Source organism: Mirounga angustirostris, unplaced genomic scaffold, assembly GCF_029215605.1.
Source record: "Mirounga angustirostris isolate CCGP_5_RB_7025 unplaced genomic scaffold, mMirAng1.0.hap1 SCAF_2, whole genome shotgun sequence".
NCBI classification, from domain to species: domain Eukaryota; kingdom Metazoa; phylum Chordata; class Mammalia; order Carnivora; family Phocidae; genus Mirounga; species Mirounga angustirostris.
The window spans coordinates 58,708,895-58,721,195 of NW_026991710.1; the positions used below are offsets into that span (position 1 = coordinate 58,708,895).

The 12,301-nt window shown below is 35.7% G+C and overlaps 1 protein-coding gene across 1 annotated transcript; it reads left to right on the plus strand.

Moving 5' to 3' along the window:
- Positions 1-521: 521 nt before the first annotated feature.
- Positions 522-3,274, plus strand: CXCL8 (C-X-C motif chemokine ligand 8). Its single transcript, XM_045879433.3, has 4 exons — positions 522-764; positions 1,930-2,065; positions 2,353-2,436; positions 2,879-3,274. Exons 1-4 carry the CDS (start codon positions 701-703, stop codon positions 2,907-2,909), a joined length of 315 nt encoding a protein of 104 aa, XP_045735389.1. The 5' UTR covers positions 522-700; the 3' UTR covers positions 2,910-3,274.
- The last annotated feature ends 9,027 nt before the right edge of the window (positions 3,275-12,301 follow it).

The following is a 12,301-nucleotide window of genomic DNA, read 5'->3' on the forward strand; positions in this document are numbered from 1 at the left end:
CCTGATAAATATTTTTGGAACTGAAGATGTGCCTTTTCATTCTTTCAAACATACATTAGAAAGCCAAACCTTGTGAAGAGTTGTAATATGCTCCTTGGGAATGGTAATAGTTCCTGGAGACTTTCCAAAACACTCAGAAAAAGACTTCTCAAAATTATGTCTTCAATAAAAGTGGTTGACGAGATTACTTTCTCTATCACTGCAGCACACATAATTTACCTAAAGAAATGACCGTGCCCTAAAAGGGTAATCATAAATGACCTTACTCAAACAACTGCCAGATAGTACAACAATAAACTTATTTATACATAAAAAAGTACAACTGATAATAATGTATCAAAGAAGCTTGAATATCTAACAATGGTTTTTAAACATGTTTTAAAACAAATATATTTTTAAATAAAATAAATTAAATTCTGTTAAAGATCCAATAGAACTTCGATCCTGCCAAAAATTTGATGAGACAAATTAGAGGAGTCTGATGACTCAGTATGCTCTCAAAGGGCAGGCGGATGGTTGCATATTGTGGAATTTCCTCTGACATAATGCGAGAATGAGGGTGCATATTCTCTGCTGCTCTGAATAATATAAAAAGCCACAGAAGCTCTCTGTCCAACAGAAGTCCCTTGGGACAGCAGAGCTCACCAGCATCTGGGACAAGAGCCAGGGAGAAACCAGAACGAAGGCACCTTGTGTCAACATGACTTCCAAGCTGGCTATTGCTCTTTTGGCAGTTTTCCTGCTTTCTGCAGCTCTGTGTGAAGGTAAGCAGACTTTTCTGGTCCATGGAGTTTTCCTGTGTCTAAATGTGATCCTCAGATAGCAAGATTGCCCTTAATGCTTTAATAGCAAACATCCTTTTTATTCAAGTAAAGGAAATAATATTTGCAGTCACTTAATGTTAAATTGAAGCTTTAATTGTTTAGGTTTTATCTCTACAATACTTAGAAAAGTATAAAGTTTGATTAATAGAGACACCCCATTCCTATTTTTCATACTCTATAGGATGCATACATATAAATGCATTAATATAAATCTGCAATTTAGAGTGTATCTTTTTTTAAAAGATGTATTTATTTATTTTTAGAGAGTGAGAAAGAGAGTGTGTGGGAGAAGAGGCAGAGGGAGAAGGAGAGAGAGAGAATCTCAAGCAGACTCCACGCTGAGCGAGGAGCCAGATGCAGGGCTCAGTCTCACGACCCTGAGATCATGACCGGAGCCAAAATCAAGAGTTGGATACTTAACCAACTGAGCCATCCAGGCGCCCCTAGAGTATATCTTATGAGGGGCCACAATTACCCATATTATTTATTAATATCGAGGGAGGTAACTCGGGTAACTTTACTCCAAGTGCAGTTTTATTGACAAGCTTCAGACGCTATCATTTCATCTTGGATTTAAAGACACCCTGACAAATTGTCAATCTTCTTGGATCCCTCCCATGAAAGAAATACAGTTAGAAATGTTTGTTTTCACATTTTTTTCTTTTCCATTAAGCATTACAGATTTTGCTAAGATAAGAGACATCTTTGTGAAACTTACATATTTCTATTAATTCTTTCTGAAGGCAATTTCTCTGTGGTTGAATCTTAGTTTACATACTATAAATAGCATTGTGGTATCACAGAAGATTACACAATATCAACTAGAAGAAAAAGTACCACAAGGATGTCAACATTTCACAAAGACAACTCCAAGTCTTTATGAAGGAAGTCAATCAATGCTGTCATTAATGACAGCTGTTGTTTTTTTAATTGAACTTAGGGGCTAGGAGAATATCCAGGCTTCTCCCTCAAGAATGACTTTACTAAAGAGGTGATGTTTACCAAACATACAGTCACCATATTATCAGGTGGGAATTAAGGAGAGAGTAGCTAGAGAGCCATGTTTGGGATGAAATTAATCCTTGTTTTTATTATTTTTTCACAGCCGCAGTTCTGTCAAGAATGAGTTCAGAACTTCGATGCCAGTGCATAAATACTCACTCCTCGCCTTTCCATCCCAAATATATCAAAGAACTGAGAGTAATTGACAGCGGCCCACATTGTGAAAACTCAGAAATCATGTAAGTACTTTCAAAAGTGATTAGATATGTTAACTACAGCAAACCTATAACAGAGGAAGGTGGAAGTATCCAGCAAAGTTCTAGGTACAGGAATACAGTAGTGGGCAGAACAGAAAAGAAAGATTCTTGGTCTCCATGGCATTTAAATATGATAACTTCCATGCCTCGTAACTAAAAACGACTTGGACTCAGATTTTATGCTCATACTTCAGGAACCACAAACTGAAGGGCAAAGGGATGTCTGAAACCTGCTAAGTACTGATTTAATCATATCTCTCTCATTTCAGTGTAAAGCTTGTCAATGGAAAAGAGGTGTGCCTGGACCCCAAGGAAAAATGGGTACAGAAGGTTGTGCAGATGTTTTTGAAGAGGTAAGTTGTGTTTTTTGGTTGGTTGGTTTGTTTGATTCTTCATTTATCCTGAGACATACAGTCTAGAAGTTAGCCTATAAATTTTCTGTTGCTGCTGGAATTCTACTCTTTTGGGGATCTGCCCTTTGATTAAAAAAAAAAAAGTAGCAATAGTGAACTAGTTGTATTCTTGACTGGGAAGACCATATATCTCAGTTTGACCAGGGAACTCTGGGCTTATGCCTGTACCCTGTATCATTGGTGTGGTTCCCTTTCATTCTCAGAAGAGTCCTGGCTTGGATGATAACTCATCTGTCTCTCTATTCATAGTTGAAAATTAGGATACTTCTGACACATGAATATCTAAGACTGTTCATTTCCCTCGTAAATATATATTCAAGAACGATACTTTCCTCCTTATTAGAACACTGTTAATTAATTTTTTTATTTTATTTATTTTCAGGGCTGAGAAACAGGAATCATTAAACGAATAAGCACATTCTCCATGGTTTCCAAGAATTCCTCAGTAAAGATGCCAATGAGACTTCAAAGAAATCTACTTCAGCACTTCATGTTCCGTGTGGGTCTGGTGTGGGGTGGGCAGATAAAATACAATATGCCCAGTTAGATTTGAATATTAAGTAAAACAATGAATAGTTTTTTTCCAATGTCTCATATATGTTGTCCTATGCAATATCTAGGCACACTTATATTAAAAATATTATTCATTGTTTACTGTAAATTCAAATTTAGCTGAAAATCCTGGATATATTTTGTTGTTGTTACATCGTTCCACCCCAGCCTGCTGGCCAGGATGCACCAGTCCCTGTTCAACTTTGTCTTGGTTTCTTCTTTATTCCTCAACTGGAGAAAAAGTATCAGCCACCATCCTACCTCACAGAGATTTGAGGACATGTGGAAGCACTTTAACTTTTTCTCATGTTGTCTGAATTATGTTCAAGTGAAACTTGTTTGCTTATTTATTATTTATATATTTATTTAAGAAATAAATATAGGAATATGTGTGCATAAATTTGGAAAAATGGGAAAGGAAGTATTGTTGATAGGCTGGTAGAATGACGGTAGTGAATTTATATTTATTTTAATATTAAATGATGTTATATTAGAGAACTATTTTGAACAAGGTTGCCAGATTTAGCAAAATTAAAAACAGACACCCAATTAATTTTGAATTCAGACAATGGCTAAATTTTTTAGTATATCATTATTTATCTGAAATTTTCATTGAACTGGCAATCCTATTTTTGATATTCCCAGTCTTGTCTTATCACAGGCAGCCTTATTGTGCAGTGCTGTGTTGAATCATCAGAACCCTGAGTTAGAATTGTTTCTCAAAACAGCAAAAATTCAACAGGCAATGTTAACAAAGTAATTTCTTGCTAGATAAAACTTATTTATTATTTACAAATGGATTCTAATAATTTCACTTAAATTATTGTGTTTTTAAACACTGACTTTATTTTTTGAGTTTAAAATGCTTTTATGTGTTCCCAAAGAGATTTTTTTCTGTTTTTGATGTATGGAAATATAGATGTAACCATAAAATATTTAAAATAAAACTTCTTGTCAAAGTCATCAGGTGTTTATCTTTCTTTGATAGTTTTAAAAGTTATTATTTTATATCTTTTTACATTAAAAATACTTTGAGTTAAAAAACATAAATTCTGGGGTTCCTGGGTGGCTCAGTCATTAAGCCTCTGCCTTCAGCTCAGATCATGATCCCAGGGTCCTGGGATCCAACCCCGCATCGGGCTCCCTGCTCCACGGGAAGCCTGCTTCCCCCTCTCCCACTCCCCCTGCTTGTGTTTCCTCTCTCTCTGTGTCTCTCTCAAATAAATAAATAAAATCTTAAAAAAAAAAACACATAAATTCTTGGGGCACCTGGGTGGCTCAATCAGTTAAGTGTCTCAGTCTTGATTTCAGCTCAGGTCATGATCTCAGGATCATGAAATCAAGCCCCATGTAGCTTTCCACATTCTGTGTGGAGTCTGCTTGGGATTCTCTCTCTCCCTCTGCTTCTATCTCCTGGTTCCCTCTCTCTCTCTCTCAAAATAAATAAATAAAATCTAACAAACAAACATAAATGCTTCCCTTAGTATTTTGTATATTATGTGGAAAATTACAAACCTCTATAGAAAAACAGATCTCTTTTCCAGAGATGGGTTACAAACAGTAGTCCCTTCCATAGAATGATGGAAATTTTCTCACCACCCCCCACCTTGTATTCCATTTTGCTAATAAGGCTGACTTCAGATTTTTAATTAACCAACCCAGGTGTTTGTACAGCTTAGCACAGCTGAGCACTCAGTGAAAGAGGGAAGTGAATACTCTTTACAAAGCACTTCTCTGCTCATTGAGGAAGGAGTAAAACAGACACATATGAGATGAGGAAGCTTGAATATGATTAAAGACCAAGCATATCTGTAAATAATTCAAACAAAACTCTTAAAAGTAAAAATTATAATGGTTTGACTAAAATACTCAATGGAGAAGTTTTATACCAGAATAGACACAGCTGAAAAGAAAATCAGAGATCCAGGAACTAAAACAAAAGGACTTTATCTGGAATTCACATCAGAATGATAAAGAGGTAGTAAATAGGAAAAAGTAATGAAAAGACATGGCGGATTTGGGGATAAGGTCTTACCAATGTCTAGTTGGATTTTTACAGGCGGAGGAGAAAGGAAAGGGTCAGAGACATTTGAAGTGACAATGACTGAAAACTTACCACATGATGAAGAACAACAATCCATAGTTTCAAGAAATCCAACTTATCAATGCCTAACTTTACATTTCTAGTCAAAAAAGATGGATCTTAGAACTTTGATTCACACTTATCTACCTCCCAGCTCATTTACTATTGCTTTTGGGTATTTTAAGTCCACTTTCTTTTAAAGCTCCACAATGTTGAGGGAGGAAGTGTCCTCTCCTATTTTCTCACTCATTGGTTCACATTGCAAACTGCTTTTGCTATGTCATTTAGCTCCTTACAACTACTCAGGTACCTGCAGCTCCCATTTTTTCCATGGGTCGACATTATCTGCGGTGTGGAGCACAAAGCCCATTCTTTCTCTCTTCTAATTCCCAATATACTTCCTTACAAAACTGTGCAGCGTAATAACATTAATGAAAGATTTATGAGTAATGCACAACCAGGAACCAACCGGAAATTCAACCCTGGTACTCACCATTCCTAAAAATGTTGTTTCCCTCTCGAGGTGATTTCTCCCTGCCTCTATTTCTTCTCAGATCCTGTTAGAGGGCCTCTTCTTCCTCAGAGTTCTGCCCGAGTTTCATATCCACGTTGTCCTCCGCAGATTCAAGTTCCCTTGGCTTACCACTCTTTGCAGTCTCTCATCGTGCGGATCTCATATAAATAAATGTGAATTTATATGAGTAAATAAAACAGATAGCAGAGAAGAAATTTTAACAAAATGTTCATAGGAAAGATACAGGATTTTTCAGAAGCAGATAGCAAAGAGTTATCTAACCTAACTCGAGTAGGCTTCACTGAGAAAATCTAAACTAGAGTCTGAACGGTGAGTAGGAGTTAGCTACACAAAGGGAAGAAGGATGCGTGGAGAAGGGTGGTCTAGATATCGGGGGAGAAGTAATTTGTAGGCAAGAACATGTCACAAATTGAGAAGTGAAATAATTTCAGTGTGGGTAGAGTTTGGCATGAAGCAAAACAAATACTAACAGTTCAAGCTATACTAAATGGACTATGGAATCTTGAAAGGGCTTAGATTTGGAATTGAAAACTTCTAGTAGATTCCAATTACTCTCATTTTAAATTGTGAACCTTACAGGCTGTTCTTCCTGGGTCTCCTCCCAAAAGGAAGTGAGAAACCATAAAAAAAAAAAAAAACAATTCAAAAGTCTGATCTTGGGGGATTTTTAATGCTATTTGTATTATTAATTTGATTAGAGACAATAATAAAGTGCTCACCTTAAACCTGCATTAATTGTAAAATACATACATAGTACATTCAACAAGCAAAATTGACTAATTTTCATAATTGCTATTTGGGGTTTGTTTTTTTGCTAAAAATGCATCAAGAAATAGATTCATAGGTTAAAGTTACCAAAGCAGAATCTTTTATTCTCAAGATTTTGATAAATAAGTAGATAATATGAATCATCAAAGAACCCCCAACTTTATACAAAACCTCTTACTGTGGTAAGTACACATTGTTAGTATGATCAGTGTCCAACATTGAAAGCCAGGTGAAGACATCTGCACCAATCTGGTAAATCTTAACAATGACTACTTCTCAAAAAATCTACTTTTTAATTTCATCTTTAGTGCCTTTAAAATGTGCTAAAGGATTTTCTCCACTGTCTCATCTACGCTGTCATTGCTATAGGACAGCAAAAGTATTCCATCAGGGGGCACCTGGCTGACTCAGTCGGCCTTCCACTCAGGTCATGATCTCAGTCAGGGTCCTGGGATTGAGCCCCAGCTCCACAACAGATCAAACTAGAGATTAGGCATCATGTAAACAAGCCAAAAAAGAACAATGTAAAAGAATAAGAGAAAGAAAAAGAAATAAGAGAGTAAGAATGAGAGAGAAGGAAAAGCCAGTCAATTTGCTGAACTGAAAATTTTTACTTTATTTTGCATAAGTGATATTAGTAAAATTATGTATATAGACATGGGTTTTATTTGTATAGACACAGACTTAGACACAAACTCTAACATGCAATCTATTACTCCATAACTTTAATCCACTTTTGTGGAATACAAATTACAAATCTAATTTTACCAAGTAGAAACACAAATGTAAATACATAGACACACACACACAAAATAAAAAGATATGGAGAGATAATAATAAAGTGTTCCTTAAAACTGCATGAGTTGTAAAATACTATGATACATAATACATCATATGTACAACATACAAAATCAAATAATTTTCATAATTGCTGTGTATTTGCTAGAAATGTACCAAAACATGGATTCATAGGTTAAAATTACCTAAGCAAACTCCTTTATTATCAAGATTTTAACAAAGCAGCAGATAATAATTTCCTACTATAATACATCTGTTTTGCCATCCAGGCTATGTTTGAAAACTTAAGAAGATAAGATGAAAAAGTTTTGCTTTTGGTTTGTGGTAGAAATATAACAAACAAAAATTGCTTAAGACTGTATTAACCCTGCAAAAACAAAAGAAAGCTTAAAAAGCAATAATTACTCCATTACTCACTTAAAAAAAAAAGAAACAGCAGCAAACAATTGCCCCACGTTCAGTAACCATCAGCTGAATTTGCAGAGATCACAGACAGCAGATAGGGAAATTTTCAATGTAACACAGTAAAAACCAAGCTGTTTGTTTCCTCAAGATTTATAGATGGAGCAATCAGGAATTCTCCAAAAGATTACTTAAGGGTCAAAGAACCCAACTCCCAGTGAGGGAAGAAAGAGGGCTTTCTACACTTTTTGCATTCCCATAGATAAAAATCAAGTTGGGTAAATATTATTGTTACAAGACTTTTCAACATCTTTTAGTAAGCTGATAGACTTAAAAGAAGAGTATGTTGGAAAATTAAGATGGGAAACATTTGCAGATATTTCCACATAAAGTCTGCTTCAGACCTATCTAGAGAATGTTCTGATAGCTGTGTAAAAAATCATGGTGCTTGGGCTGAAGATCTATCTTAATATAACTAGCATTTCTATTTCATAGGGCACGATTTAGCTCATGTTTTCATCATGTTATGACGTGGTTCTTTTCATTGTCTGCATCTTCAATTAATCTGCCGTTCATCCCATGCTGTTCAAAATACCTTCGCATTTATATTTTTAGTGTTTCCCTAAATGAAATGCTTATGGGAAAGCATGCTAGGAGATACCTCTGCCTGGATTTACATTTTCTTTATGCTTCCAAAGGTTTTCACCAGGCCCCTTAGGAATCCCATATGGAGACATGTTTTATTAAAGTCACAACTTGTTTCTGCTTAGGTCTCTACTGGTCTCCAGCAGCCTTATCATGATTTATGTGAGTCAGCCTGCTACCAACTTTCCACACTAGCTTTATTCTTCTCCAGTATATGCCAGTCACATTTAGTAAACAGCTCATTCGAAACTTCTCAAATGAAAACTTGTTATTATTGATTCCATTTATAAATATATCTGGATGTTTTTAAAAATCTCCTATTTATGAGCTCCTCTCACAAAACTTGAATGAAACCTCTGTGCTGACATGAAATGCACTCTGATTTCTACTTGTAAGTCCTTTTTCTAGCACTAAATTTTTTCTTGAAGGAATCTTTTCAGTGTCCCAGTTTACTTAGATTCTCAGTTTCATTTTGTCTGCTCTCAAAATAGAAGTACAAGTTAGTAGCAACTAATATTAGAATTTAGATTATATCTTCCATATGTAATATTACATAGATTTTATATAAGCTGTGTGTTTCATGTTTCAATCCATATCTTCTCCAATTATTTAAAATTTTGATGGGATCTAATAATGAACAAAGATATGTGAAGTCTGATTTAAAAATATGGGATGCTCTGTGTGGCATTTATTAAGAATAGAATGAATGCCATTTTCATACTTGCTTTAGACACAATACATTGGTTTTTATAGATTTAACTTTTGAAATTTTGACTCTTTTTATTTATTTATTTATTTTTTATTTTTTTTATTCTTATGTTAATCCCCATACATTACATCATTAGTTTTAGATGAAGTGTTCCATGATTCATTGTTTGTGCGCAATGAAATTTTGACTCTTGAAAAAATCTGTGGTATAAGAGAGTATGGGTTGACAATTCTGATGCTGCTACACATGTAACTGAACAATGTAATTGAACAACTAAATAAATGAACGGCTGCTGGGAGCCAGGTCCTCACTGTTGTGGTAGCAGCTTTCAGATAAGCAAGGGGAAGAGATTAAAATAATCTATGTAGTAATGAATTAGAGTTAGAGACATCAATATGAATTCATATTTAGCTTAGTATAGATATAGATGGATACACATAGGAATACTTATAAAGAGGTTAGTAAATACAGATATATTTCCTTCCTTTGTCTACTGATAGGACTTAGAAGTGATGAGACTGTGGTAGCAACAAGCACACCATTTTCCAATAAAATGAACCAGAGCTTTTTGGAGAAATGTTTGATCATAGGACTGGGTCAAGAACTATACAAGAAGTGCTAAGCATCTAGCATCAGCAAGTAAGAAAGTGCTTCCCTCCAAAAAAAATTGATGAGGGCATGTCAAAGAAGACCATGAACCAACTGAAAGCTGGAACAATGGCCAAAGCTTGAACAAATTGAGAACAAAATAAATAAAACAGTGCATTATAACAAACATAACAAAAATATTCATGAGTCCATACTGATAAAAATAAGTGGTTGAGTAAATAAATAAATGGAGAAGAGACAAATCTCCCATGCAGAATAATTCCAAATAATTTACACAGATACTCCTTTCTCAAGGAGATGGAATGTAACTATGTACTCCTAGGTGTGGGCTGTGCATTGTGACTTCATTCCAAACAAATTACATTATGGAAGGGGGAGGTGGGGGGAGTAACTTTACAGCAGAGAAACCTGAAAAACACTATGTCAACCAAGGTCAACATCAACAGTGATAAATTGGATTGATGGAATGCAATGATGTGATGAAAATGGCACTTTATCTCTCTGGTCTTCCTCCTGAAAACCCACAATCCCAGTCTAATCATAAAAAAAAATCAGAAAAATTCCAATAGAGAGGTATTCTACAATATATCTGACAACGCTCCTCAAAATTGTCAAGGTTATCTTAAACAAGGAAGTTCTGAGGAACTATTATATCTAACAGGAGCCTAAGGAGACATGACAGCAAGTGTAATGTATCTTGGATTAATCTTAGAACAGAAAAAGAACATCAGGTAAAATCTGTGAAAATCCGAATAAAGTACGGACTTCAGTTAATATTGTCTTGGTCAATTTGGGCTGCTATAAAAAAGTACCATAGACTGGGTGACTTATAAACAACAGGTATTTATTTCTCACCGTTCTGGAGGTTGGAAAGCCATGCCAGGCTGGTTAGGTTCTAATAAGGATCCTCTCCTCAGTTGCAGTCTTCTGAGTCCTGCTTGTTATTTCACTTGGCGGGAAGCAGAGTCTGAATAAGCTTTCATGTCTTTTCTCACTAGGGCACTAATCCCTTTCAAGAGGCCTCTACTCTCATGGCCTAATTTCTTCCCAAAGTCCTTGCCTCTTAATACCATTACTTTGGGGATTAGGATTTCAACATATAAGTTTGGAAAGGACAAAACAGTCCATAACAATAATGTAATGGTATTGGTACCCTACTAGTGTTAAGATGTTTATGATCCTGGAAACTGGGTGTAGGACATACGGAAACTCTCAGTAATGTCATCTCAATTTTTCTGTAAATCAGAAACTGTTCTTTAAAAATAAGTCTATTTAAAAAGATAAGTAGGGAGATGGGAACAAAATAAATAAATAACCTACAGCATGTAGTAAGTTGTTGTTTTCTGCCAATAACAATAAACCTGGTATGTGGGCTATGAAACTGGTCTGTAGGGAGCATGGCCCTTAGGCAGCAATGGAGGTAAGCTTATCATTCATCACATCTGTGCAGCTTTGTGTTTCTTTTCTTGAGGTTTGCTACTAGAACTATGCTGGGCTTTGAGGACTTGCCAAATCTCCAGCTATATTTCGCAAAATATATCAAGGTTCTTCTATAATAATTATAATCGTGTTCAGTGACCAAACAGGTTAGAAAAATGTATATAACAGCGAAGTACCATCAGCAAGAGGTCATAGTATTGTGGTGAACTGGAAAACACATGGTGTGCCTGGAGTCATAAGTTTAAATTATCTTAAAACGCGGAACTTGCCAAGCCAAACTCTTTTGGCTGCCAGTCAATAACAGAATTGACTGATAACAACTAAGCCCTCAAAGAAATGTTTATCTAGTAGTCAAATCTGGCACTACAGATATTCCTCTATGATTAATTCTACAGTTCCATTTATATCTACTTTCCTTAGATTAGGATTGGATAATCAATGTTGGACCACTTATGTTTTAGGGCTGTAGTTTTGGTTTTGGGTTTTTTTTTTTGTATCTGGAATGACAGAGTTGAGAAATATGAATAAGATACCATTCAATAAATATGATTTAAAAGTCAAATTATTCCTTGAGTCTTCACCAGGCCCAATGAAAAAGAAATGCAGCAACAAAAGAGAGATAAGGGCTGAAAGCAATCAAGTGTTAATGATTGTCTCTTTTTCACCCTGTTTTCCCCAGCTACCTATAGCTGGCTCAACAGATGGGCTAAGCCTGAACTTCAGTTTTCCCCAGTTCTTAGGTGTATACTGACAGGATGAATAAAAATATAAGCACTAAACTCAGGAGCAGGTTCCAGCAACCCAATCAATGGGCCGTTAGCTCCCACGGTCTTCTATCTAACCGTGTTTCCCAATAATTTGTCCTTGAATTAATATCTCCTTGTATCTGTGTTCTGTGCTGGCCTTGGTCAAAAAACAGGACTCATTGACTTAAGCATCACTTTGAATTTTCTCTGTAGTTACTCTATCATTTACCTCTGTCCTCTCCTCTTACTTTAATCTCAAGCATTAATTGGACTAACCAGACTGGTGTAGTTCCAGGCAATTCCACTCATTGAGTCTAGAGACAATTCTTCATCCTCCTTGTCCCATCCCCCTAACAGAAATCTTACCACATTTGGACATATGCTCATTCCCAGAACAAACTGAGCCATCACTTGGAATTTCCTGCCTACTTCAATGGACCTTCTGATCCTACTGACTGTCTGAGATTCCACTGTCCTTTGGACATAAAATAAACCATAGAAGTGCCTTAACTGGGATT

What these genes read in the sequence shown, in the direction of transcription:
- CXCL8 (XM_045879433.3), top strand. Translation starts at nt 701, where the DNA reads ATGACTTCCAAGCTGGCTATTGCTCTTTTGGCAGTTTTCCTGCTTTCT. An exon ending in TGTGAAAACTCAGAAATCAT is followed by an intron (nt 2,066 to 2,352) that starts GTAAGTACTTTC and finishes CTCTCATTTCAG; the next exon opens with TGTAAAGCTTGTCAATGGAA. An exon ending in GTGCAGATGTTTTTGAAGAG is followed by an intron (nt 2,437 to 2,878) that starts GTAAGTTGTGTT and finishes ATTTATTTTCAG; the next exon opens with GGCTGAGAAACAGGAATCAT.